This window comes from Pelodiscus sinensis, chromosome 10 (assembly GCF_052426305.1).
Source record: "Pelodiscus sinensis isolate ZL-2025 chromosome 10, ASM5242630v1, whole genome shotgun sequence".
Classification (NCBI taxonomy): domain Eukaryota; kingdom Metazoa; phylum Chordata; order Testudines; family Trionychidae; genus Pelodiscus; species Pelodiscus sinensis.
The window spans coordinates 52,867,228-52,892,086 of record NC_143061.1 but is presented as its reverse complement, the minus strand read 5'-3'; the positions used below and the strand labels follow the sequence as shown (position 1 = coordinate 52,892,086).

At 52.7% G+C, this 24,859-nt stretch overlaps 1 protein-coding gene across 6 annotated transcripts in view; it reads right to left on the bottom strand.

Annotated features, from left to right (window-relative positions):
• Nucleotides 1-2,302: 2,302 nt before the first annotated feature.
• Nucleotides 2,303-24,859, bottom strand: part of MAP3K13 (mitogen-activated protein kinase kinase kinase 13) — a 92,076-nt gene continuing 69,519 nt past the window's right edge. For all 6 annotated transcript variants that reach the window (XM_075937349.2, XM_075937355.2, XM_075937352.2 and 3 more), the window contains 10 exons: nucleotides 24,017-24,175; nucleotides 22,391-22,549; nucleotides 20,691-20,799; nucleotides 17,083-17,192; nucleotides 16,644-16,760; nucleotides 15,680-15,817; nucleotides 13,411-14,131; nucleotides 8,373-8,443; nucleotides 7,204-7,501; nucleotides 2,303-6,295 (listed from right to left, as the gene is read on the bottom strand). In XM_075937349.2, the coding sequence (XP_075793464.2) occupies nucleotides 6,194-6,295; nucleotides 7,204-7,501; nucleotides 8,373-8,443; nucleotides 13,411-14,131; nucleotides 15,680-15,817; nucleotides 16,644-16,760; nucleotides 17,083-17,192; nucleotides 20,691-20,799; nucleotides 22,391-22,549; nucleotides 24,017-24,175 (1,984 nt within the window). In that variant the 3' untranslated portion in view covers nucleotides 2,303-6,193. The remainder of the gene's footprint in view (nucleotides 6,296-7,203; nucleotides 7,502-8,372; nucleotides 8,444-13,410; nucleotides 14,132-15,679; nucleotides 15,818-16,643; nucleotides 16,761-17,082; nucleotides 17,193-20,690; nucleotides 20,800-22,390; nucleotides 22,550-24,016; nucleotides 24,176-24,859) is intronic.

The window sequence follows — 24,859 nt, the reverse complement described above, 5'->3', positions numbered from 1 at the left end:
CACCCGCCCCTGCAGAAGGGGGTCGAGCTGCCTGGGCTGTGGCTGACCCAGGTTCAGTTCCTTCCTCTGCCAGAGCGGAGCAGGGTCAGGAACCCAGCCAAGTGCCCAACCCACGGAGCTGTGGAGCGTCTGGGGAACGTCTGTCTCCTCGTCATGCTGCTGCGCGTTGCCTAACATGCTGCAGTGGGCATAGGCCCAGGCAAGAGAAAGCGACTCAAGCCAGAGGTCAGGGCAGTGCCTGGGAGGAGACTGAATCCTAACGCCAAATGTACGGGGTTCGAACTCCATCTCCCAGGCCAAGGGGGACGTGGCGCCTCCGTCTCCCATGAACGCTAGACCCCTCCCCCCAGCTAGCGGCAGAAGAGGCAATGGGACCACTAGCACCTTCCCTTTTTCAGGGGGAGGGAGGAGGTAAAGCTCTGCCCCAGCTCAGGTCACAGAGAATCCCGCGTCAGGAGAGACGCCTCCCTCCAGCCCAACGTTGGAGCCCAGCTCGCGGGAGCGCAAGGCTGAAACTCTCGCTGCTCTTGGGCCTCACCTGCTGGCTGGTTCGGCGGCTCAGCAGGCGGCTCCGCACAGCCCCATGCTTCAGCCCCGTTTCTCTCCATAGCTGGTCCAAGGAACCTAGGCGCCTAACGCGGGCTGCAGAGTCCACGAGGCAGCAGGGCACCTGCGGGGTAAGCATGGCAATGCAGAACCCGTGCGCCCCCCTCGTGCCCATGGCTGGGATACGCTCTGCCAGCCTGATGCTCCTTCCTGCGGGGGCTCAAGGTCTCTCTTCGGACTCAGCAGCTCCCTCTTCATGGCTTGGGCCTCTGGGCAGGTCACTGCCATTCTCCCATGTTTGTCTCTCTACTGCCACCCCATTCACTGCCCATCAATGGTGCCACTTCCTCAGAGGCGGGTAGGGAAAATGGAGCCTACCAGCAGCAGCTAAGATCCGTCCCCCACCGTCCTACTCTTGGCCTGGACTGCCTCCTACATTGCCTCCAGCAGACTCCTCCCCGCGGGCCTGCTCCGCCTTGCCTCAGAGTGACTCCAGTCCTCCCTGCAGCCCGTCTGCCCTCAGCCCCCGGCCATGCACCAGCCCTGTCCAGGGGAGCGTCATCCTCAGTCCTCGTTGCTTCCTTGCTGCTCCTGCAGGTGCCACCCCGGCGCTCACTCAGCCAGTCTAGCTCCCTCCAGGGGCTGAGCCTCACCCCAGCCTCTGGGGCGTGAACTGAAAAGTGCTGGGGGAACGGTGCTCCGGCCCAGCCCAGCCCTTCACGCCCTCCTGCACCAGGGTCCGAGAGCAGGGCCTCCGCGATGCTACGGGGACTGTTCCTACAGGGCTGGGGGAGGGACGCCTTGAGGCCCTGTCAACTGAAGGAAGCTGGCAGCAGGCACCGGGCCCTGCCATTGGGCCCCCAACATGTCAGTGATCCCACGGGGTTAAATGGTCCCTGTGGAGGGGCATTAAGTGAGTTAATAACGTGACTGGGGAGTTGCCCAGCTGATGATGTGGCCTCGTTTGGGGAAGTGGTGGACAGACTCAGACGCGTCTCCGACCCGCAGCTCTGATCGGTTGCTCCCTTAGCATGGTCCCATCCCAGCTGAGGTTAGGTCGGACCCTGGTACTAAGGCAGGGAGGCCTGGTCGGTCTCCTTTTACAAATGCCGTTCTTTCCACCTCCTCTTTTCCGCCGGAGAGGCGGGGACAGTGGGCGGCTGGGCAGACCCCAGCACCCTGCCGCAGCCGCGCTCTGGCGTGCACCCAGCACCAAGCCGCACGGACTTCAAAAAGCCCGTGGCCCCAGGCTCTGGATACTTCCAACACGCAGCCTTGCCCGGGTGTGAGTGCTCACATACGGTCTTGCCGAACCCATCCCGGGGGGGGGGGGGGGGGGTTTAGGTATCGGCGTTTCCGGACATGTGACCGCCGGCGTCACAGAGCAGTTGCGGTTTCTGCTGGTGCTGTTGGTGAGAGGTCCCGGGCGCGGAGGGAGCAGACTGAGCGGAGGCCAGGGGAGAGGGCACCGCTGAAACGTGTCCCCGTGACACCCAGAGCGAGGAGGGTAGTGGAAGCCTGGGAGGCCGGTGACTGGGGCATGGTCTGCTTGCACCTTGGCAGGGAGCACGCTGGCAGAAACGCTTGCTCTGCTGCTCTCCCTCGGAGTTTTCTAGGGACAGGGAGCAGCCCCGGGGCTTCCAGGCACTGGCCCAGCTGCAGTGTCTCTTCAAAGACACTAACGCATCAGCCTGTCAAGCAGCTCGTAGAAATGCGGCAGAGACGACACCACCCGGACAACACGCCCGGGACGGGCTGAAGTACACTGGCTTTTTATTCCATGCATTTGTTTGCTTTGACACTCATTCGTATGCCCATCACTGTACACGGGTCAGTACAGAAATCAAGTTTGTATCAGGAAGCCACAGCACGGAGAGGAGAGGAGACACCGGGAGATGAAATGGCCACAGCAGGGAAAACAACATCACCCAGAGCTGCCAGAGGCCAGGCTGGTGGGGAGTGGGCAGGGAGCCCCCACTCACCCTTCTCCTGGGAAGGAGAAAATAAAGCGCTCCCCACCCCCAGGGCTGTGCTCTGCCAATTCCAGGCTCAGCCCCACCCGTGGGCATCCCCAGGAGCCAGCGTGCTCCGGTGAGGTCACGCTGGGCTTGCAGGAACGTGGCTGAGAGCAGCCCTTGGCCTCTAGCTCTCTCCTTCCACGGAGCGGCAGCCTCCCCAGCGAACAAAGTCCAGACTCTGGTACCCAGTGGCCACAGAGCTAGTGCCTGGAAACACACAACGGGGCCTGTTTCCCTCCTCGACCCATCCACGGCACAATGCTGGCACGGGTCACATGATCCCTACTACACTGGTCCTCAGAGACCTCCATAAACTTACCGCCCCGTTCAGAATCCGGTACCTAGCCCGCCCCAGGAGCGCCAGCGCATGCCGCCCTGGGACGGGGGTTGGTTTCACCCTCTGCTCACGACTGACAAAAGCTCCCAGTGGGGGGTTCAGCCCAGGCCTCAGCCATGCAGGGATGCAGGAGGCCGGCCCCTAGGGCGAGAGGGGCGATGGGCTGTGCTCGCGGTTGTAGCAGTGCGGCTTTGCCCCGAGAAACCCCTGAACGCCCCGCAGCAGCCTAGTTTCCAGAGCAAACTGCGTCACGCCACGGAGGCTTTTCAAATGGCTCCGGCAGCCTGGCCGAGGGCAGGGAATCCGAGCGTGCAGCACCCTGAGGAAGGAGGACCCAGAAGTGACCGGTGTTCCTGGCTGGGCAGGGCCGAAGTCTGACCGGGACTGAAGACTAGGCTGGATACTTCCCCGACTCATTGCTGTTCTGTGATGGCAAGACCTTGGGCCTTAAAACTGCCGCTGCCTGCTCTGATCCTTGGCCCAGTAACACTCGGGGTGCCGCTGGCTCTGGCAGCTTCGCCCCAGTTTACCATCTGCCGGGGCAGACGGCGTGTGGCGTGCAGGCCAGGGGCCCTGTGCATGGAATGCGCTTCGCTAGGACAGAGCCGGGGCTGACCAGGAGCTGAGGCCAAGGCCAACCAGACCATGTCGAACTTCTGGGATGCAGCCGGGCACAGCACTGTCCAGCCCTGAGCCAGCACCTCGTACTGCCGGGCTGCTGTCCACACGCCGCCAGCGCCCAAGCAGCTGTCAGAGCCCCGAGGGGGGACTACAGATAACGGGGGACGAGCCGCTGCGCACGCTCTGGGGCCACCGAGCAATGCGGGGGCGGAGGGCGCCCCCCCAAGGGGAGGATGTTGTACTGCCCCTGCATGAGCGCGAGGAGTGGCTGAGCTGGGGCTGAGGCCAAGGCCTTGGCGTACAGAACAGAAAGCTCCTAACTTCAATTGCGAGGGGGTGATGCTGGTCCTCCCTCCTGTTACCTAGCTGCTTCATGCGCGAGTTGGGACCACCACGAGCACCGGTGCCCTGCTCTATCCTAACAGCCCTGAATGCCTCCCCAGGGAGGCTTGCTCCGAACTTTCAGAGAGGGGACATCTGCTTATGTCTCAGGGCAAAGCACTCGCTGCTGTCCGACTGTCTCCGCTCCCTCCATCTGCCCTGCCCCCCAACACTCCCCTCCCCCCGTCCATCCCCCAATCAGGAGCAAACACTGCACAGTTTCATCTGTGTGGAAGCGCTCCAAAGCCAATGAAACTGAGTACCCCTCCCCAATCGCCTAGCAGGTCAGGCCTGCCTGATGCAGCCTCCAGAAGGACTGTGCTTTGCATGGCACCAGCATGGGGGAGGGGGTCAGCAAGGGAGCAACTCTGATGCACAAGGAGGAAACATCACATGGAGAGAACAATTGTGCCAGCAGTAAAGCAACCTTCTGATCTACAGAAAAGGTGACAAATAAAATAGGTAATAACTTAAGATCTGCATGTAGGCCAGCTACAAAAGGCTAAAACAGGGAATAATTTAACTCATCCAATACTGCTCTTTGTATAAGCAAAACATTTTCCTTCATTGTTGCCACTGGGCTATAAATTATCAAGGCTACCTTCAAATCAGCATTTTAACATAAAGTGTAAACAAAGAAAGCAACAGAAGAACCTGCCTACGTCCATTCCTGCCAGTCATCTGAGGCTCACGCGTGGCTTCTGCAAGGGGGCCGATTCCCCATTCGCCCGGGGTACGACAGGCCCAGCGCACACGCTCTAGCCAGGACCACGAGGAAGAGCAGCTGGCGCTCTCAGGGCAGAGCTACAATTGTTCCTGAGGGAAAGTGACTGGGAAGGGGAGAGGGAGGGGAGCCTTTGTTCTGTGTGTCAGTTAAAAGGGGCGGTTTGTCTCTGAATGGAAAGGCCAAGTGGGGAGTGCTAGGCTGGCCACTCCATGCCAGTGCCTCAGCCTGGCAGCTACCCCCCCAATGTGCCAGTTTCTCCTCCAGGCTGGAATTTACAGGGCTGGGATTCACACTGAGGGTCCCCACATAAAATACGGCCACATCCAAAATCAAGCCCCCCGTCCTTTTGGTAACCAAATCCAAATTTAGTTTTCCGTTTTACCCCAAGCCTGACACGAAGGGCAGGCAGCCGTTCATGCTGACAAAACCAAATCATTAACAAACAGAACAAAGGGCAGGTTGATGCCGCTGTCCAGGCCAACCGGTTCCCTGGTTTGCTCTCCCTCGGCGCTGGCCAGTTGTGTGAGGTCGTGAGGAGTGGGAGGTTGCGTCTGAAGGTTTAGAGCAGGTGTCTGCGGTTTCCTCCCTGACTAGTTCTCAGGCTTTGCAGAATGTGCTTTTCATGCTTCTTGTGTGTCCAGCACTGATCTGATTATTTGTAATTGACGGGAACAAACGGGAGGTGGGAAGTCAGGAGAGGGAGTCAACGGTGGGAAAATGGCACTCTGCAGGTGAAAGACGGAAATTCGCACGGTTCTGTCGGCCGTAGTGAAGATGACCGGTGACGTTAAAAAGTGCTGTCATACTGAGTCTTGAGAGAATGCGGTTGGAACACAGCTGCAGGATCTCACAACAAAATGCTGATTAAAAAATAAAACAAACCCCCCATAAATTAACCCCCCATTATCACATCCCTGGAGGAATGTATTGATTCAGAAGACCCTGGATGTAAGCACCTTGGTACCAAATTTCTCCAGGAACATGTCCACTTTCTGATGAAAAGTGACCCCGCTGGTTAGACTGAATGCTATTTGTTCGTAGGTTACCTTTTAGCAAGGTTTCTTACATGTCCTCATTGCTAAGACTGGTTGGCTCACTTCTCTTTGTCTATTCTCCAGCCTTTAGGGCCATGCGGCCTGGTCCCTGGAAGAGCAGCAGTCAAATCCTGATGTGTCCATCATGCAGTTTATGTCCGACTCACAAGGATGTGTCTTTCATTTGCTTGTTTTCTTCACTTTTTTGCAACAAATGATTGTGTCTCTCGATATATAGTCCACTCTTTACAATAAAAAGTGTTAAAATGTAAAAAAAAATAAATATCCATGTTACAGTAGCTAGATTATTCAATAAAATACATCCCTGCCATTCTTGATTGAAATGCTCAGTGAGATTTAGTTTCATTTGGACATTTTTCCAGAGATTCAAGTTATTGCAGATCATTTCTGGGGTGGGAAGGAGCATCAGCGTCTCTTCCTGTCAAAGCATGGGGGCAAGGGAGAAATGGAAGGAGTCCGGGCGAATTCAAATGCCAGGATGAGGACGGCTTTGGTGGGGAATGTGTCATTACCAAGTAGCAGAACTGCAGGGCTTATTGGTCCTGACGGTTGCATCAGAACACTCCCCCTCGGAAGAGTCACAATCCGATTCTCCAAACTGTGCCTGGCTCTGCAAGGCAAAAGGTCAGAGAAACTCTTTTAGCGATTTCCCTGCACGGCAGAGGGGCTGCACCGGGAGGGTCGGCCTCTGGTTCGTAGAGGAGCAGGAGACTGAGAGGTCCCCATTAGGGAGCCTATCGCTTCGCATCTTCTGGTGGCCAACAGGGGGCATTAAGGATCCATAAAGGGTCACCACTGACCCCAACACAGCCACAGGGACCTGCTGGCTAGTGAGTGTAACCAGTGGGAAAGGGAAAGCCAGGGACTTTCCCCACATGTCCATACAGAACTGGGAGGGGAGCAACAGGTAGGCCAATCTAATGCAACATTCATAAAACCAAAGAAGTTAGAGGAAGAGGGAAGACAGAGCACGCACAGGTACGCAAAGGATGCCACATCTGGGCAGACCAGTCTACTATCTCCAGCACCACCAGTTGTTTTAGGTGCAAGAAACCCTCTAGTAGAGAATGAGGAACAGCTTGCCCTTTGAGGAAGTTTTTCTGGCCCTTTAGGCTGATGTTTGCCTCAAAACAGGAGGGTTCGTATCCATATTATTTAAACGCCTATTTGTCATCCCATCTAATGTACCTGGATGTCTCATGAGTCATATAAATGGTCCCTCTTCTTCTGAAGCCTGTTAAGTTCCTGGCCTCAACACTATCTAATGGCAATGAGTTCCACAGGTTAATTATGTCTTGTGTAACTTATCAGTTATACATTTGCTGCCTTTCAATTTCTGGGAATGTCCCGGGGTGCAGAGAAGCGCTCTGTGTCCCCTCTCTCTGCAGTACATCTCCCGTGGCCCCTCTCTGGGCAGTCCCAGGTGTTCTCACTCTAGCCATATAGATTTCTTGTGTGGTTCTAGTTACTTTCACCACCTGACCAAAGAGGAAGGGGAATACTGATGGCTCCACTCACCTCACAGCTGCGTTCATCTGCACAGAGCTTGCCCAACGACATCTGTGTCTTCACCCTGCGCACGGCGCACTCTTTGTCTGAAAGCCCGTCAGACTGAGTGGAGATCTCGATGGGGATTTCTGGAGTCTGGGACAGGACGTCCTCTAGCTTCTCCATCAGCTGGTCTTCCAACCTGTTGGCCAGCTCATCTGGGCTGTTTGAGTGGTCACTGGTGTTCCCTTCCTCTCCGTCAGACACGGAGAAGTTCTCAGAGCTGAAGGTTGAGTAGGACTGGCAGCTACTGATGCAGCGGTGAGGCCTGAAAGCCCAGGAGAACAGCTTAGCTCCCTTTGGCTCAATGCCTGCACTGCAGGCTTCAGTTTATATTGCTACATCACTTTCCCCACCCTACATTAGTTGCCAGGCTGCTCCACTTCACCCCAAAAGGAGCTTGGGCCTGATAAGCTAACCACACCCTCAAGACACAACGTGGGAACCTGCGCTCGGATTGCTCCTCACTTGCCACCATTTCAGTAGTTCCAGCCTTAAAGAGAGGATGTGTCCCTGTTCTAGATAGCCAGCCTTTTGATGAAGTGACGTCCATGAAAACAAGGCTGAACTGTTCTAGCTCAAGAGCTGGAGCCATTCCTTTGCCCTCTGCAGTAACAAATTGGATCAAGGACTTTGGAAAGATGCTGTGGAGGGTGTCAGGCCCTGGCAGTGTCCAGCCTGATGGCACAGACTCTGGAGATCCCAGACTGGGTATCAGCAGCCTTTTGCACTGGTCACACATGGTGAGGTTCCTGCCCAACCAAGCCCACGATGGAGAGGAGCTATGCTAGAGGTGCAGGGGACTGAAAACTGCTTGGCAGCATGAGACATCACCTGGGGGACACTCCTGTCATCAATACTGCAGCTAATAGGCAGGAGCTCTGGCCATAGTTTATGGAGTTCATGGTCACCATAGGACTGGCCAGGCCCTAGACAGAATCGCTACAGGGTTGGATACATTTCATGCTGGTACTTGGCCAACGATTACACACAGGGACCGATCCTGCTGCTGCAGAAGGCTCAGAATTCCCAACACAACGGCATGACGTTAAGTGACGTGAAACTGAGCCAGATTAAAAAGAACAGCTCCGATTTCTGCCTAGCACTCAAGCAAGGGTCGGAAGGGTAGAGCTATTTACCTCTGTCTCCGTGGGAACTCCACTTCACTGTCCACTTCTCCTTCTTCCTGTTCCGAAGAGTCGTCACCACTCTGGGGGGGGGCAGGAGGAGGGGGGTGAAGAGAGAAGGAAGAGAACAATGTTACTGGGCTGTCTCAAACAACCCTACAGCATCCTCGCTGCCACTCTGCTCTCTGGCACAAACTCACTGCTTCAAGAGATTTCCTATGCTACATCTAGACGACATGGTTCAGTCGACAGAGCCATGTAAATAGTTTATTCGGAATATTCTAAGCCTTTGTCAACCGCTCCGGTATGCCTCATGAAACAAGGTTTACCGGAGCGGTCGACAAAGGCTTCCTTTGTCAACCGCGCCGCGTCTACACTGCCGCGCTGTGTCAGATCTGATTGTTGGCACAGCGCGGTGGCCGTTTTTATTTTCATGAAGCGGGGATTATTTAAATCCCCACTTCTTTGATTATGCTGAACAAACTATTTTACATGGCTCGGTCAACGGAGCCACGTAGTCTAGACGTAGCCCCAGTGTTCGAAGCCAGACGGGCCCTCGGGTCATAGACTCTGATCTCCAGTATATCGCAGACCATTAATCACACCTGTCTCCACTAAATGGAACCCGGAGGGTTGGGCAGACTAAGACATTTCAGTCTGAAGAGACTAAGCCACAGACAGAGAACAGGGGGACTGAGTTGCCACCAATGCCTGAGGCCATGATCATCCCAGCAGATGAACCGATCTCCCATGCTCCCGAACAGGTGAAAAAATCTCCAAAGGCCCCAGCCAATCTAAATTCCATCCTGACCACGACTCGGGTGATTGCTTAGATCCAGAGTACATGAGCAAGCATCTAAAATACAGGAGTCTCTGTACCACATCAGCGCATTTGGCCCACCCATCTCCAGCCAGGGCAATCCCTGCTATTTTAAAGGAAGGCAAAACCCCTCACCCTCAAAATACATCCTGCTGATTATGCACCAGGGAAAAGTCCTCCCTGAGCCCCGCAGGTGAACAATGCAGCCATGAACCAGGAGACTAAATTAGATTCATTGTCTGGAGTCAGAGCTGCAAGTGTTTTGAACGTGCTGAAAGCAGAGCAGGGAATCTGTTCTCTCCAGGGTCCATGTAGGAAAGGAATGAACCGCCGCACTCCAAACAAGTAAGGTGTCAAACTTTGGCAAACTAAAAGCTAAAAGTGAAGCATTGCAGGGAATTCTGAGATGTGGCAAATGTTCACCCTGGACTACCAGACAATTGGCTGCTGATCTATTTAACAGGAAATCCTTAAAGTCCTCATGCCTGAATATTACAAAGGTCCGAGTTAAAATGGTCAGGGCAATGTCTGAGAGACTGGAATACCCCAGCAATATTCCTGAAAGGGGAACACTCTACAGAGTTTAGATCTTGACTTCATGGGGACACTGACGGACAGAACGACAGCAGCGTAATTGTCCTAGTACAGCTGTGTTGATATACTCCCCAGTGACTGGGTCCTGGCATAATTACTCTGCTTTGTGCTTTGCAGTGGAGTCATTTTTCTAGAATAAAGTCCCTTTTTTTGACATGGGGAATTGTACTCGAGTTCAGTCCATCTCCCTATGTAGACAAGCCAGAGACGGGCACAGTTTTAGTCTTTCAAGTGATCTTAACCAAGATGACCAAAAATACACCAGGGACTAAATAATGTGCTTTATTGTGGTATTAGTCCCTAGTTTTGAAATATTCTTGGACAGCCACCAGGTCACATCTGAAAGAAAATTATTCCAGTTCTCAGTTTCCAAAATTACGTCATAAGGAAGGGCTATATTATCACTCCAAAGTGCTGGATAACATGACAACAAATGCTGAAAGCCAACAGCAATGAGGCAGCATGACACACAGCACTGGATTCTGGGTAGGAATGTTAAATTGCAGGTAACTGACTAGTTGAATAGCCGAATAGTTGATAGGGCGTCTCTGCCTTCGAAGTGTAGAAACAGCAGCTTTGAAGCGTTGCAGGAGCCCACTCCTGGCATTTGAAAGCGGCAGCACCACCTGTAGCCAGCTGATTCCAGGCTCCAGGTGGCGCTGCCGCTTTGAAATTCCAGGAGGAGCCTGATGCCGGGCTCCTGCAGCAGCGTTTCAAAGCAACAGCATCACGAGGAGCCCGGGGTCTGGTCCCAGGCTCCATACAGCACTGCTTCTTTGAAGTACCCCCTTCGTCCCCCCCCCGCCATTGCTGCCTCTTTCTGATTCTGGGGACATCTCAAAGGTTTATCATGACGTTCGAAACCGTAGAGTATAACCAGTAGAAACAAAAGAGATAGAATTAGAGTAACAGGGATATGGTCACATCATCCCCGTAACTCTCTAGACAGGTTAACGGATTAGCCAATGATGCACAAAGCATGGGAGTAAATTAAAAGTGAGCAGACACCCGAGTCTGAAGGAAGCCAAAAGGCTATTCTGACACATTTGGAACAGCTCAGTAACCATGAATACTGGATGTTGATCTGGTGATGGGGAGGCTTATTTAATAGGGGACTATGGGAAACCAAGCAGGAAGGAAAAGAACAGCTCCACTCCTCCATAAACACTCAAGGGTTGTCCGAAACATGATGAGAAAAGGAAAACGCCCGGGAACAGCAAGAGCGAAAGAGCGACGGTAGTTTAAAAAAGAACGCTCTCGAAGGCAGGGCTGGCAGCCAGCGTGCTTCCGGCCCCAGGCTCGGGGAGCCCCCCCACAGCCCAGCATTGCAGCTTCTGTATCAGAGGCAGCAGCACTGGGCGGCAGGTGGAGCCGGTTTTAAAAGTTGGCTTCCCATGCAGATCGACTCCGGCCTGCTACCTCTGATACAGAGGCAGCAGCATGGGGCAGCAGCAGCCTCTGTCTGCAGAGGACCTGAGCTCCCTGTGGACAGAGGCTGCTCCAGCATCCTGCCTGCCCCCATCCCAGGCTACTGCCTCTGATACAAAAGCAGCAGCGTGGGGGAGGAGAGATGAGCAGGCAGCTCCGTGGGATCTGATGCTCATGGGGAGCCAGCTTTTAAGCCAGCTTCTCCCCCAAGCACTGGCTCCCACCTGCCCCCTGAGCTGCTGCCTCCGTGGGACCCAGGAGTCTTGCCTTGTTCACTAAACCCTTCCAACTTCCACAACAGAAGAGCCAGGTCCCTACAGAAAAAAAGCTTCACTCATCCTCCGAAGCTCCTTCCCGTGCAGTGAGTGAGGCAGGGGTCCCGTGGATAAATCAGCATGCGATCATGCAATTAAAGACAGTCTCGTAATGTATGCACACAGCAGGTTGCAAACACACATGGAAGGTTGACAGGCAATCTGAATTCTGGCATTTCCAAACTCTAGAACACTTGACTTTGCAATCTTAATAGTGTTCTTTTAATGCAGTTTTGGGTGTAATTTTCTAGGGCTTTTTTAGCAAACAGGGAAAATCCTTCCTGTGGAACCACTTTGACAGCCACATGGGCCATCCAGCAAGTTTGGAAGCTTTAGATCTACTGCACTAAGCTCTTCCACTTGAGCTAATGGAGTAACTGACAGCAGTAGTAGGGTCTCCTCCTCCATGCAGACCAGCCACAAGAGGGAAATGCACATGTTTTATCAATGGGTTTCATAGCTATTTGTTACCAGTACTGGCACCGTTGCCACTCGGGAAACCTCCATTCTATTCCAGGTTCAGAGAGGAGTAAGGATCCTCTTCCCCCAAAAGCCTGACACATTCTATGCCTCACCAACCTGTGCTTGTCCCAGTTCCAGACTCCACCTCCTCATTTCACTTCGTGACCAAGTCCCATTTCAACCCCCTTTGTCCTAATTCCAGTCCCCACCCTTCTCCCCGTCCCCAACCCCAGCTCTTCTGTTCTCTGCATTCCAGTCAGGCTGGCTCCCACATTTCCTCCTTGCTGAGTTCCAGCAGGAGAAGTACGGGAGCACAGACCACAATATGCCTTCTCTCAGGTCCTATCCCTGGTACCAAAGCACTCCCTGGCTGCAAAGAAGCACAATTGCAGGGAAAGTCTGCCAGCTCCAGGCTGGAGCACGGCCAGTACAGACAGAATCTTTGGGGTATTAGGCTGCCAAAGCCTCTTCTGAGGCATGAACAAACTGCAACTTTTGGAATCTTACAACGTGGATAAATTTGGACAATCTCACAGGAACGCCAAAAGGCATTTTGCTGACACTGTGGCAAATCTGGAGTTCCTGCTCCGAAGCAGAGGAACCAAAGTGTCTCAAAGAAAAGGCTGTTACATTTTTTTTTTTTAACATGGGCAAACAATATAATTTTCCCCGACACTGTTCTGAGAAATGGTTGGACCATTTTTTCTGAAATAAACAAAAAAATAAAACAACCCCCCCAGCTTTAGCCAGGGACAGACACTTAGCATGGTAATTCTCCGTTAATGTTTGGCAAAGTGATAGGTAACTGAAGAGAGTCTTCTAATGGGAAGCTTTAGGCCGAGGGATATTAAATTGCATGTAATCAGCTAATCGAATAGACGATGGAATTTCCATCGACTACTCAATTGGTCAATAAGGAGGGAACTGCAGAGCCGCAGCAGGGCCAGGAGCTAATCCCGCTGAGGCTCTGTCTTTTAAATGCCTGGGCTCTTAATACATTTAAAAAGCAGAGGTGCAGTGTCTGGGACCGGGCGCAAGCAGGGACAGCTGTTTCCCGGCTTGCTCCCAGTCCCCACAACTGAGAGGGGCAGCAGGGGGAGGGGGAGGAAGAGACTAGTCAAGTCACTACTCAACTAACCGATAAGCATACTAGTCCCTTACATCCCTAGGCCACTGTAACAATATGCAGCGCAACCACCTCTAATCTCCCCAGTACAAACTGCTTTAAAAACAAAAGATGTCAAGGTGGCAAAGCAAAACACACAAATTAAAATGAAAGTTGCATGCACAACCTTAACTCTGCCCCTTTGTGTTCATACGAAGTTTCATTACATAGTCAGATTCTCTCTCTCAAACAATACCACGCCACAACGTACCATATTTTCTGGAAATTTTTAACAGATTATTTTAGAGACGACTTTCCAGTCTTTACCTTTTGAATAGGTCGGGGCTTGCCAGGTAGCATTGGGGTAGCCAGCTGTTGAGATGAGCCTGACTTGCAACTGTTGAAGTCTTCCTCCACCATCTTTTCAGGAAGCTGGGCTTTTTCATACAAGGGCCCACACGTTGTCGCTTTGGGGTGGTTCATCCCGGGTTCAGTGGACGGCATCTGTCCCTGACCACTGCTCGTCTGCCTGCAGGGAGGACGAGGGCTGTATGGGTCTGCTTTACAACACTTCCAGTGATCAGCCTTGTGTTCCTCCTCCTCCAGATTCCTCCGGCAATCTGCTTCCATAGCAGTAGAGATGAGATCGGGGCTGGAGCCGGACATGCGCCTCTGGGCATGGTTACTGAGGGGGCTCCGTAGGGCTGCTGCAGGGCCAAAGTACCTCAGGTTGTTTGCACAGTTTGCAATGTCTTGGCCCTGGATGTTTAGCCTGGGCTGATGGCCATGGTAATGCGGGTGGCTGTGCTGCTGGTGCTGCTGGAGGCTGGGATGAGGAGATTGGGGTGAGTTGTCTTGTGCTGGCTGGTTTTTCAAGATCCCTGCAAATTCATTATAGCTGCCTTTGCTGTTCCCTCGTCGGTGACGTGGTTTGCAGCGGTACCGGCCTTTGTTACTGAGCGTTGACATTTTGGGACTTCCTGAGACTGGTGAGCCATCGGGTGCCACCTCCACGTTGGATATGCTCTCTGACTTCAGCAGATCTGGCCTGGGAGACAAAGGAAAAACAGAGTTAACTCTGAGGTAGAACCAGCTCATGGGATCAGCTTGGGCCCAGTGACTCAGTCAGCTGCCTCCAGTTCTGCTCTTTAGTCTCAGGGCTTTCTTTCCCTTCTGCTACTTGGCTGCTGGTGCCAACTCCTCCCCTCTCTCCCCTCCCCCTTACCCCCCGCATGGGCCCTTCACTTCTGCTTTTGACCCCCATGCTCCCTGGTCCCTGTGACCACATGTGCTGCACCTTTGGGAGAAGACAGCGTGTTCCATTTACGTCTCATTGTGGGCCAGAGATGGTCCGTACGATTGTGTCCCACAGCTCCTCCGGGAATTAAGACAGAGCGGGGAGATTAGGGAGAATCACTGACAACTGTAAAGCATCTGCAGAGGTACCACCCATACACTGCTGCAAGCTGGGTTTTCCAGAGATCAACAGGCCCAAAAAGGGCTTTGGGCAGCAAAAAAGCTGTGTTTAAACTGACAGAGGGCCCTCTTTCTGTCCAGGGTCCCACTCCTTGGAGAAGGGCTGGTAAGATTCTGGCCTAGTAGTGCCTCCTATGGTTGATGGGGGACTCCTCCTATGTTTAACATGCCTACTGGGCCACTTGTTTTGCTGTTTTCTCTGTAATGCCGTTCCTTGAGGAGAAAGGTGTTTGCTTAGAAAGAGCTGAGTGGTCACTTGTAACAGCTGGCCATGCACTGGCTCTCGAGACAGAGCAACGCCCAGGCGCTGGCCTTTGGGCAGGCTGGCTTGATGGGTGAGGCAGGGAGCTTTGCAGCCGTAAAATGCTTAGTTGGGAACAAGGGAGACTCAAGTCTACCTCCACCAGAGGGGTGAGCTGGAAACCTAGGTGGGTGCTCTCAAGGGAGCACAGGGCCAACATAGGTGAGTTACCTATCTCCCTTTCTCTCTTTCCCAAGCTGCCTCCCCAGGAGTGGCCCAGCAAGGCTGCTGGAGAGGCTTCACTGCGGGCTCTGTAGCCTACTCCCGGAGAGCCAGCGTGTAACCTGTGGTGCGGGCGGCGGGCTGGCCAGCCCCACCATGGACAGGGGCCTAGCACAATGGGGCATCCCAGGCCACAATATAAACAGCATTGGCCAGTTTGTTTCAACTGCACAGGAATAAAGATCAGTCAGCGCTTGTTCATCAGCAGGCCTCCTAGCGGGTAGAACCCCAACAGCCGGGGAGACAGCTCTAAGGGTTCGCCCACACTGCACGCTGAACAGTTATTCTGAAAGAGCTTATTAAGAAACAGCACGTCTACACTGCAGGGAAGCCTTAATTAGCAACCGTGCTGATCGTGGGGCAGTCAGACGAGGGCCCAGCTCACTCCTAGCTGGGCTGGCTCTGCTCTGCCCTGCCAGCAGGGCACAAAGGACAGACCTGAGGCAAGCCGGCACATTACAGAACATGCACAGGGGACAGCAGACGTGTTGGGCAAGCCGCAGTCATTTTCACCCAGCCCTGTTTCTCAGGCAAACCAGGCTGTCACTCTCGTCTCGCTCCCTGGCGAGGGCTTGGTTTTGTGCCGAGGTTTCTTACCGTTTGGTCTGGCTCCCTGGCTTGTGAGAGACCCCTTTCCTCTTCATCAGCTTCTCCACTGCATTGGGGTGGATGATGGGTCTGACGGGGTGCCGCTTGTAAGTGCCGGGATATTTCTTTTCCACAGCCTGTTCCCGTCTGGAATACGGAACAAAGAGCACAGCCCTAGTTTCCCCTCTGCCAAATGGAAGTGGCTGCTGGATGCAGTGGTGGGTGCAGTCTGGTGGTGGAGAGGGGCAAGGCCCCGCACTCCACCCCGCTCGCTGGCAGGAGCATGGGGGAGGCACAGTAGGACAAGCCCCCGGACCCTGACCCCTCTCTCCAGCTGGCGTGCTGGGTGGGGAGCAGGGCAAGCTCTCACACCTTGGCCGTTCTCAGCATGAGCGCCAGGCCGGGGGCAGGGACTGCAGGGGGGAAGGGTGGGGAGAGGCCCCCCACACTGGCCCAGGACCCCGCAGAATTGTAATCCACCTCTGGCTGGGTGGAAAAGCAGCTGTGACCCTAGTGGTGACGCACCCAGGACTGACAAGGTGTGTGGCGTGTTCGGCACATGGAAAGCTCTAGTGGTTTTCAGCTCTCTTTGCAGGAGGCAGGGGCCATGCGTGGCCCTGGTGCAGTTATGATACACTGTCTCCTCTTCACAGAGGGGCCGAGGGCAGGGTTTTGACACAGCTAGCAGCAAACTATGACAGCTCCTCTCTCCGTCATCAGCAACAGGGTGAACAGGAGATTTACACTGAGGCGTTTGTCACACACTGGCCTTAAAAAGGATATCCCCAATCTGGACAATGACTTTGAGGAGTCGCCTGGTCTGCTACCCAGGTCTGGACGCCCGCTGCTAGGGCCTGAGCCTGAAGGCCTACAGAGCAGTTTGGAAGGAACCCTGTTTATTCCCAGCGCAGAACCATCTCCTGCACAGGAGGCTCATATGCCCGTAGGCTCCCCTCTCCACAGCGATACATACTTGATGAGCTCCTTCTCCCGGACCTCCAGCTGCAGCATGATGGCACTGAGCTCCATGTATAAGTTATTGGCTCGCTCTAGCTTCCTCTCGTAATGTTCACGGATGTCCAACGCATGCCTGGGAACAAGGAAGGGAAACCGAGGCTCAAAGGGGCACCCTGGGACTCGGGAGGAAAGACGGGCAGAATGCGGGAGGAGTAAGCCAGAGACATTCTATGGCCTAGTCTTCACTGGGGTTTGCCTTGACAGGCCGACACGCGAAAGCCACCTCTGCTTTGAGGCTGTTCTCAGAGTATTTCTGCAGAAGCCTTGAGAAGAGTGTGCGCAAATGGGGACAAGCTCGAGGTTAATATTCAGACACAAAGGGAGCTGAGCAGCACCGTGTCAGTGACCCCAAAGGGGCAGAGTAGCAGAGGTGGGGGGGAGAGATGCTGACAGACCTGAGCTCTTCTCTTCGCCGACGAATCAGCTCTTCATCTAGCCGGTGGATGCAAGTTCCTTCACTCTTAATTTTCTCAAAGTGCTTCTTTACTTCTTCCCTCCACTCAGCCTGTGGGACGGCATTTTACGTTCACGGTTACACGGCACTGTGGTTCACGGCAGAGGCAACTCTGCAGCAGAGGAGTCTGTTCTGCTAGCACCGGGCATTCCCAAACTCCCCTTCCGCATGTCTCATCACGTGTCCCCCAAGGAGCCTCTCCCCGATCTGTCCCACCCCTGCAATACGGAGCCACCCTGCCACCCACCCATCCCAGGCCAGGCCTGCAGCTCCCTTTTGCTAGTCCAGCTCTGGGGCTGCCCCCCCGCAAGGACTGGCAGCACGGCCTGAGTCAGGCAGAAGTGCAAACAGGCACCAGGCAAGTTCCTGCAACGCACAGTCCCAGCCTGCAAAATTCCCTGCTCAACTTCCCCCACCCTGTGAGCAGGGACGTGCCTGCTCGGTCCCAGCTCCCCCACACAGGGAAGCAAATGTCCACCTGGCATGAGGCTTCTCAAAGTCATTTCAGGTGGCCCGAGTCAGAGCTGAACTGTGCCGTCGATCCACTGTCCCTCAGGGAGCCTGGACTGTGAGATCCCCGCTCTCAGGGGCTGGCAATCCCGAGTTTGTCATTGCACCAGTGCTGGAGGCTCACAGGTCATTTTTTATTTTCTGTAATTAGATTGACCCCTCTGGCTGCCTGCTCCAGGCAAAGAGGAGACTGTGTGTGTGGAGCAGTTGGGGGAAGAGCCGCCCTCCCCCCCCAACCATTCTGAGGCTCCAAACTCTGAGCGGGAAATTCGAGAGGGCAAACCTGCCAGAGACAGGGCACTGGGTCTCCTCTACTGCAGGGAGAGGCCTAGGATTTTCCCAAGGTCAAGGAACTTCAGTGAGAACTGCCTCAGCTTCTGCCAGGCGTGACCAATCCCATGGCCACACGGAATATCTGGGGAGACATTTACAAATGTGTGCACCTGTATGGGCTGGGAAGGGAACTGTACCCTGGCTCCACGGTAAGTTACTTAATTCCTGCCAGAATTAAAGTCCCTGGGGGATAATTAATGCAAAACCCAAGGCAGGTAAACAAACCTGAAAATCCTCGGCCCACAACCCTCGCAGGGCGAACTGCCTCCCTGGGCTGGCACGGGCTGAAGAAGGCTAACAAACAAAGCACTGAGGCTGCCGAAAGGGACCAGCCTGTCACAGGGATATCACTCCTAGCTGATCCAAGGACTGGCCCGGAGGGATCGAGTCAGCAGCAAGAGCCTGGAGGGGTCTCCATGTCACAGACGGGTGACTGCCTGGGATGCTAAGGCTTACACATGAGCGCGTTAGCACTAGCAGGGTGCCATTGCTCTGAATGAATAGTACTTACGGAGCCTAGGAAGGCCAGCTGGCTGCTGGTTCACCCTCTCATTGCCCCTGAAAGAGGGTGGCAGGTGCTGAACTTAAGCCAGGGCTGCTAGAATGACCAGAGTGAATTGGAGCCTAACTCCCTGCTCTGTAGGGAGAAAATCACAGAACTCTGCTCCCAGGAAGACAGCAGGCAGAGACCTAGGCAGGGTGCATGCCCACAAGCAGGCCAGGAAGCCATGAGCAGGGCAGTTCTCTCGGGAAATGTGATGTCAGGGACTGAAAGTGGTCCCCACAGCACACCTGCATTCTGCCCCTGCTCCCCCCCACACAGTCAGCCCAAGCAGGTTGTGTAATGAACCTCACTGGTCTTCTTCCAGCAGCTGTATAGGATCAGCATTGCCCTGTTTCTCACGAAGCCCTCCCGTCCTGTCACATCAGCCCCCACAAACCAAGGCCAGGGCAGACCTGCCTTTGCCGCATGTGTGCAGCCCACCCAGGGCCCAAGTCCCAAGGTCTCAAACTGCTGCCAAGAACCCATGGACATAAGCTCTGCTGTTCACTATAGCTCGCTCTGAATGCTTGTTTGGTCACTTCCCAAGTCTGTGGGTGCACCCTCAACCTGAAATAAGATATGCAATTTGAGTAGCACAAATTGTGCATCTTATTTTGAATCTATTTCGAAATAGTTGATTTTGAAAATTGGCGCATCTACACAGCGCCAAATTTCAAAATAATGCGCTATTTGGAGCCATCCCTTAACCCTCGTGCAATGAGGCTTATCGGGATGGCTCGAAATAGAGCACCCGAAAACTATTTGGAAATAACGGGTGGCTCGGGTAGACGCAGGGTAGCTACTTCGGGATAGCTCTAGCATCCCAAAATAGCCGTGCAGTCTAGACGTACCCTGTGAGGCCTGGTAGTGTGTCTGCTGGCACAGCATTAACCCCCCCCAAACAAGTCCCTCGCCCTGGGGCCCTAATGTGTAGAATCACACATGGTGTACTCACCCACTTCAGAGCGTGTCATCCAGGGAACAGCTGACTGGGCCGGGAACTGGGACTTGGGATTCTGTCTGTCTGTCCCTTTGGATTGCTCCCTTACAGTCCTCAGGTCCCTTCACTGTTCTGCAAAGGCTCCTCCATCTGCCCAGCTGGCTGCCCTTCCCTGCTCCACCACAGTGTGGTGGTTCATCTGGCAGCTCTCTCTGCATCCCGCAGCCAGATTCCAAGTACTGCTCCAAGTTCAGCAGGTCCATTTGTCTCCTACTGTCTAGGGCAGAGCCCAGAGCCAGCGAGACCCCCAACATGTGAAGGGCTGGGAAAAATGTGGGGGGGTGCAGGGCTCAGCTCTACCACCTGCTGATGCAGCTGTTCTCAGGCTCCAGGCATGCCTAGACTATCAGCCCTCACTCCCTTGTAATCTGTATCTGCCCCTTTGCCCAGCCAGCCCGGTCCTGGCTCAGTCTGTTGCTTGTCTCTCCTCTCTCAAAAAGTGAAAGGGGACACACACCAAGCCCCAGTGCTAACCCTCTACACTGCAATAGCCATTACTGGAAGAGACCAGCTGACCCTGTAGGTTAACTTCGCCTTTACTCGGGGGGAAAGGGCTGGAACAGTGCACACAGGTACACGTCTTGCCAAAGAAACTGCTCTCGGACAGTCGTCGCTTGGCTGCAGCCTGAGCTAGCTGATGCTGTCTGCAACTGCTGTAAATGCCGGAGTAGATCAGGTTTGCTGGCCATTTGAAAGCTGCATCAAGGCCTGTTGTGCTGCCACGCTGGGCTGCATGCCGAACTTGTATCTGCTGCAGCTTTTGTTGTGCCATTTCAAGACTGCTTCTATGCCTCATTTGGGGAAAGGGTGTCTGGAAACACCACCCCAGTACACATCTCCACCCTGTTTTCTGAACACAGCAGGTGCATACACATGGTTTGTGTCCAAAGCAGAACTCCTTCCTAGCACCAGCCTTTATTGTTAACATAAACAGCAAAAACAGGAACCTCTGCCTAAGAGTTTTCCGCAACTGGCTTATTATTGCATTTTTCCCTTGCAAGACCCTATAGTCTTTGTCCTGGATCCTTTTTCCCTCCTCAAACCCACCCATCACATCTTATGCTGGAAGCTAGACCAAGTGGGGCTCCTGCCTGAGTCGGTAATAGCTGTGAGACCCCTGTAGCCCTCCTAGCACCACTGGCTCTGGCCAGTCTGCATTTACCTGGGATTTGAAATAAGTCTCCTGAGGTGTGGCAAGAACGTCAGCAGATGCGATGTCCAGATGCATCAGCGTCTGTCGGAAAGAGGGGCGATTCCGGGGCTTGCTCTGCCTGAACGGAACAAAGTCAAGTCAAGGGGACATGTGACCCAGTTAAAAATCACACCACAAGAGAGTTTTACCCACTACTGGTACAATCAGCCCTATGGTTACTGCAGCTGGAAAAGATCAAAGCACAAGCATTCTTTCCCACCCCGTGTGTCTCCTCCGCTCTTGACAGCTTGCTGTGTCACAGCCCTTTCACTGTTGTGCTGTAGTCAGTCTACCCTATTTGTAAGTCTTCCCAATTTACAACCACAACAGGGCAGAGAGAATAGCTGTAAAATAGGGAATTGACACTGTATAATCACAACAGTCAACAGGGGGCTCAGAGCAAGTGTAGAAACTGAATCTACTCTAGCTCATTTGGCTTATGACCAGCCATTTTGACAGAAGCGTCTAGGTCCCCAGGAGATACATTTATTTCCGTGGGAAAAAAAACTTGATTTCAAGCTTGAAGGTCTGACACACAGAAATAGGGGACGTGTCTGCACACCCACGCAGAGAGGCTGTGCGTCTAGGAAGAGGCATGCACTTTTAGCTAGTGAGCTACTCCTAGACAGTAGTGCTCCAAGAGCTGGTAGCTGCAGAGCCAGGAGATGAAGAAGAATTTGCCAGGATCATATTAATGGATCCACAGATTCCAGGGACCATTGTGATCATCTAGTCTGACCACCTGTATAACACAGGCCAGAGGCCTGCCCCGCATCAGTCTTAGGGCATTTTGTTAGAAAAACATCTACTCTTGATTTAAAAACTGCTGGGGATGGAGAAACCACCACTACCCTCGGGAAACTGTTCAATGGTTAATTACTCTCACTGTTAAAACATTCACAGCTTATTGTCTGAACGTGGCTGGCTCCAGCTTCCAGCACACCTTGGCCAAGTAACTTTTAACCTCCGACGCTAACCAGCTTGACCTCCCGGAGCCCATCACTTGTAAGGCAGGTTTGCTACTCCTTCACTCATCCTCCTGGCTCTTTCGAACCCACTCCAACTCGCCAACTTCCTGCTTGACTTTTGGGCACCAGACCTGGATGCAGCATTCCCGCAACAGTCACAATAGCGACAAATACAGAGGGAATAGAACCTCGCTGCTCCGACTTGAGATTCCCTTTGGCCACAGCATTGCAATGGGAGCTCCCGTCCTCCTCATACATCGTGAGCCGAATCTTTTCCAGAGTTACTGTATTCCAGTCCCCCATCCTGCAAGCGTGGCTCCCTCCAGCTTCCAATGCCAAGAGAAACCAGATCCTTCTGGCTGAGCCTGCCTCTGCCACCACACAGGTCAAAATCTCCCCTTCTCTCACCACCTAGAACCACACTGAGGCTGGGACCTGGATTCCACCTCCCCTGCTCCTGTTGCTTCCAACTCTCCCTCCCTCTTCTGAGCAGCATTCCACTCAACTCTCCTGTCTTCCCACCCTCCATGCAGCTGTTACGTACCACCCACCTCATCCCCCACTGGATGGTTTTTAAACAGAGGACTTTCTCTGAGCTCCACCCTCCAGTCTGCTGCCATTTCCACTGACCCCACTGGGAGTCTGGCAGAGCCAGATCTGCCTGGCCAAGCCCTAAGTCTGTGCCAGGGAGGTGGCTCTTACCACGTTTGCTTCATCAGGATTTTGAACCCATCCGGACAGGTGGATGGGACAGGAAGGTGCAGGCTGTTACTGCCCACTCCCCAGATGATAGCTGAGGAGTCTACATCCTTGTATGGAATCTCTCCCGTAAGCAGCTCCCACAAAACGACTCCAAATGACCTGTGGTAGAAACACAAGAATCAGCCTCCACAATGAGCGACACGTGTAGCGACAAAGTTATGTAACAGACTCCGAGACGTTCTGTGCAGTTAACAAAATGGGCAGCAGGTTCCCACCAATTTTAAATGGAAAATGGATTCAACAGTGACAATGTTCATATAATTAACTGGATAAGGGTGATCACAGTCTTCCGGTCTCCCTCTGACACTGTCCTAAGCACCAGTCGTTAATTCACAGCTGGATTGGTTCTCACATCCAATCTTACCGATTCCAGTAAACGAAGAGGCAAAGTTAGTTTTCCAAGCTGTAATCAGTGTTAATCCTAGTACAGCTCCTTTGCTCTGGGACAAAGTGAGAATGTATATGTATTCATGATAAGCCAGCTAACAGATTTCAATTGGTTTGGTTTTTTTTTAAGCAAACACTCCCTCTGCTGGTATGCTTGCTGCATTACTCATGCCCTCCGCAGACAAATCCTTCCAAAGCTAGTGAAACCCAAAGCAATAGGATTTATTACATACACAGCCACTGTGGACGTGCCATTATTTGGATATTTCACACTCCACTGGAGATTCCCTCTTGTCCCAATTTGAAAAAAGATGAACAAGAGCTTTGTTAAAATCAATCATAGCTGGAGAAGTCTAAAGAGGGTCTGTCCAGAGCAGGCAACCCACAATGCAAGAAATTAAAATTATAGGTAAGATGACAAAATCTGCCTCTCTCCTGTAGAGAATCTAAAGGTCCGGGGAGAAGTCAGAATTCACAAAGGGTAGCAAGGAATGACTACCATCTACCAACCAGAGAAAACGCATCATAAAAAAGCAAACTGATAGTACAAAGGCAAAAAAGAGGTGGCCAAGAACCAAAGAAAAGCATTCCCTGAATAACCACTTCAGAAGCTAGAATTAGCCTGAGGCGCAGAGATGTGGTTCTTGTGTTTAGTGAGTTTCAAAGTCCAAAGTAACTGCATCTCAGAAAGAACAGCATCTCTTTCTCTACATATCCTATTTCCCAGACCTGAAGAAGAGCTCTATGTAGGCTCAAAAGCTTGTCTCTCCCACCAACAGAAGCTAGTCCTATAAAAGAGATCATCTCACCCACCTTGCCTCTGTAATATCCTGGGACCAACACAGCTACAACAACATTACATGGAGCAAAAGAGCAGGATTTTGTGTTTGTTCACTGTTTTAATTTTTAACAGGGCAGGTTTTGGGGACTTCTGTGAAGGCCTGAGAGCCTTCAGCTCGAAACAGCATCAAACATCTTCGAAATAGACTATTTTTATTACCGTCAGTCACATTCCTCATTGTGGAGCATGTAATACTTACCAGAAACCCTGAGAATGGAGAGTCCAGCAGCGAGACCGCCCTTATGGTGAGGAAATGCAATAACATGGGAAGACCTGACTGGCTAACTGGGAAATGAAGGGATGTAATGAACATAACAGATATCATAACATATGCTTACCAGATATCAACTTTTTCAGAGACGGGCTCATTGCGTATCACCTCTGGAGCCATCCAAGCCACGGTGCCCGCGAAAGACATTTTTGTACTTTTATCACTGAGTTCTTTAGATGTACCAAAATCTGAAATTTTTACTGCATCTGTATGAGTGACTAATACACTGGAGAAAGAGGGGGAAACACAAAAGGTATCAGCAATGAGAAAATGCTTTTCACTTCCATAGCAACTTTCAGAAGTGGATTTTAAAGTTCTTGGGCACTCGCTCACAAGGTACATACGATGCCTACTTTGTTGATGGGAGAAGTGAGGGGGTAGGAGTTGTTGTTCACCTGGCCCTAGCAGCCAGGAACTAAAGCCTGCGATTTTAAAATAATTTGATCAATACATGGAATTGATTTGCCAGTTTCAGTAAATTCTCTCCCTCTATTCAGAGTCACTTTTTCCTCATGCAACTCCAGCAGATCCCATTGTTCTACCAACACAGCAGGGAGCCACAATTACCCTTCCTTGCTTTGCATCATAAATGAGGTAGTATTGAAGTAGAGCAGATTGCTCTACTGATTTTAACATTTTTGCTTGTATGTCTCTAGCCCTACAGACTAAGGGCTCCTGGCTTCTATCACTACTAGAACCCACTGCCCCACGAGCTACAGAGTTCTGGAAGCAAAGCTCCTTCCTTTTGGAATACAGCTAAACTCCTATCTAAAGCCTCAATTTTAACCACACTCACTCAAGCCTGGAGTAGTGCAGTAACTGATGATGGCAAATGCTCGGTTTCAAATCAGAACGGACTGTGGTGAGGCTGTTTGCCAGGTCAGAGCACAGGGTTAATACTACTGCAGCT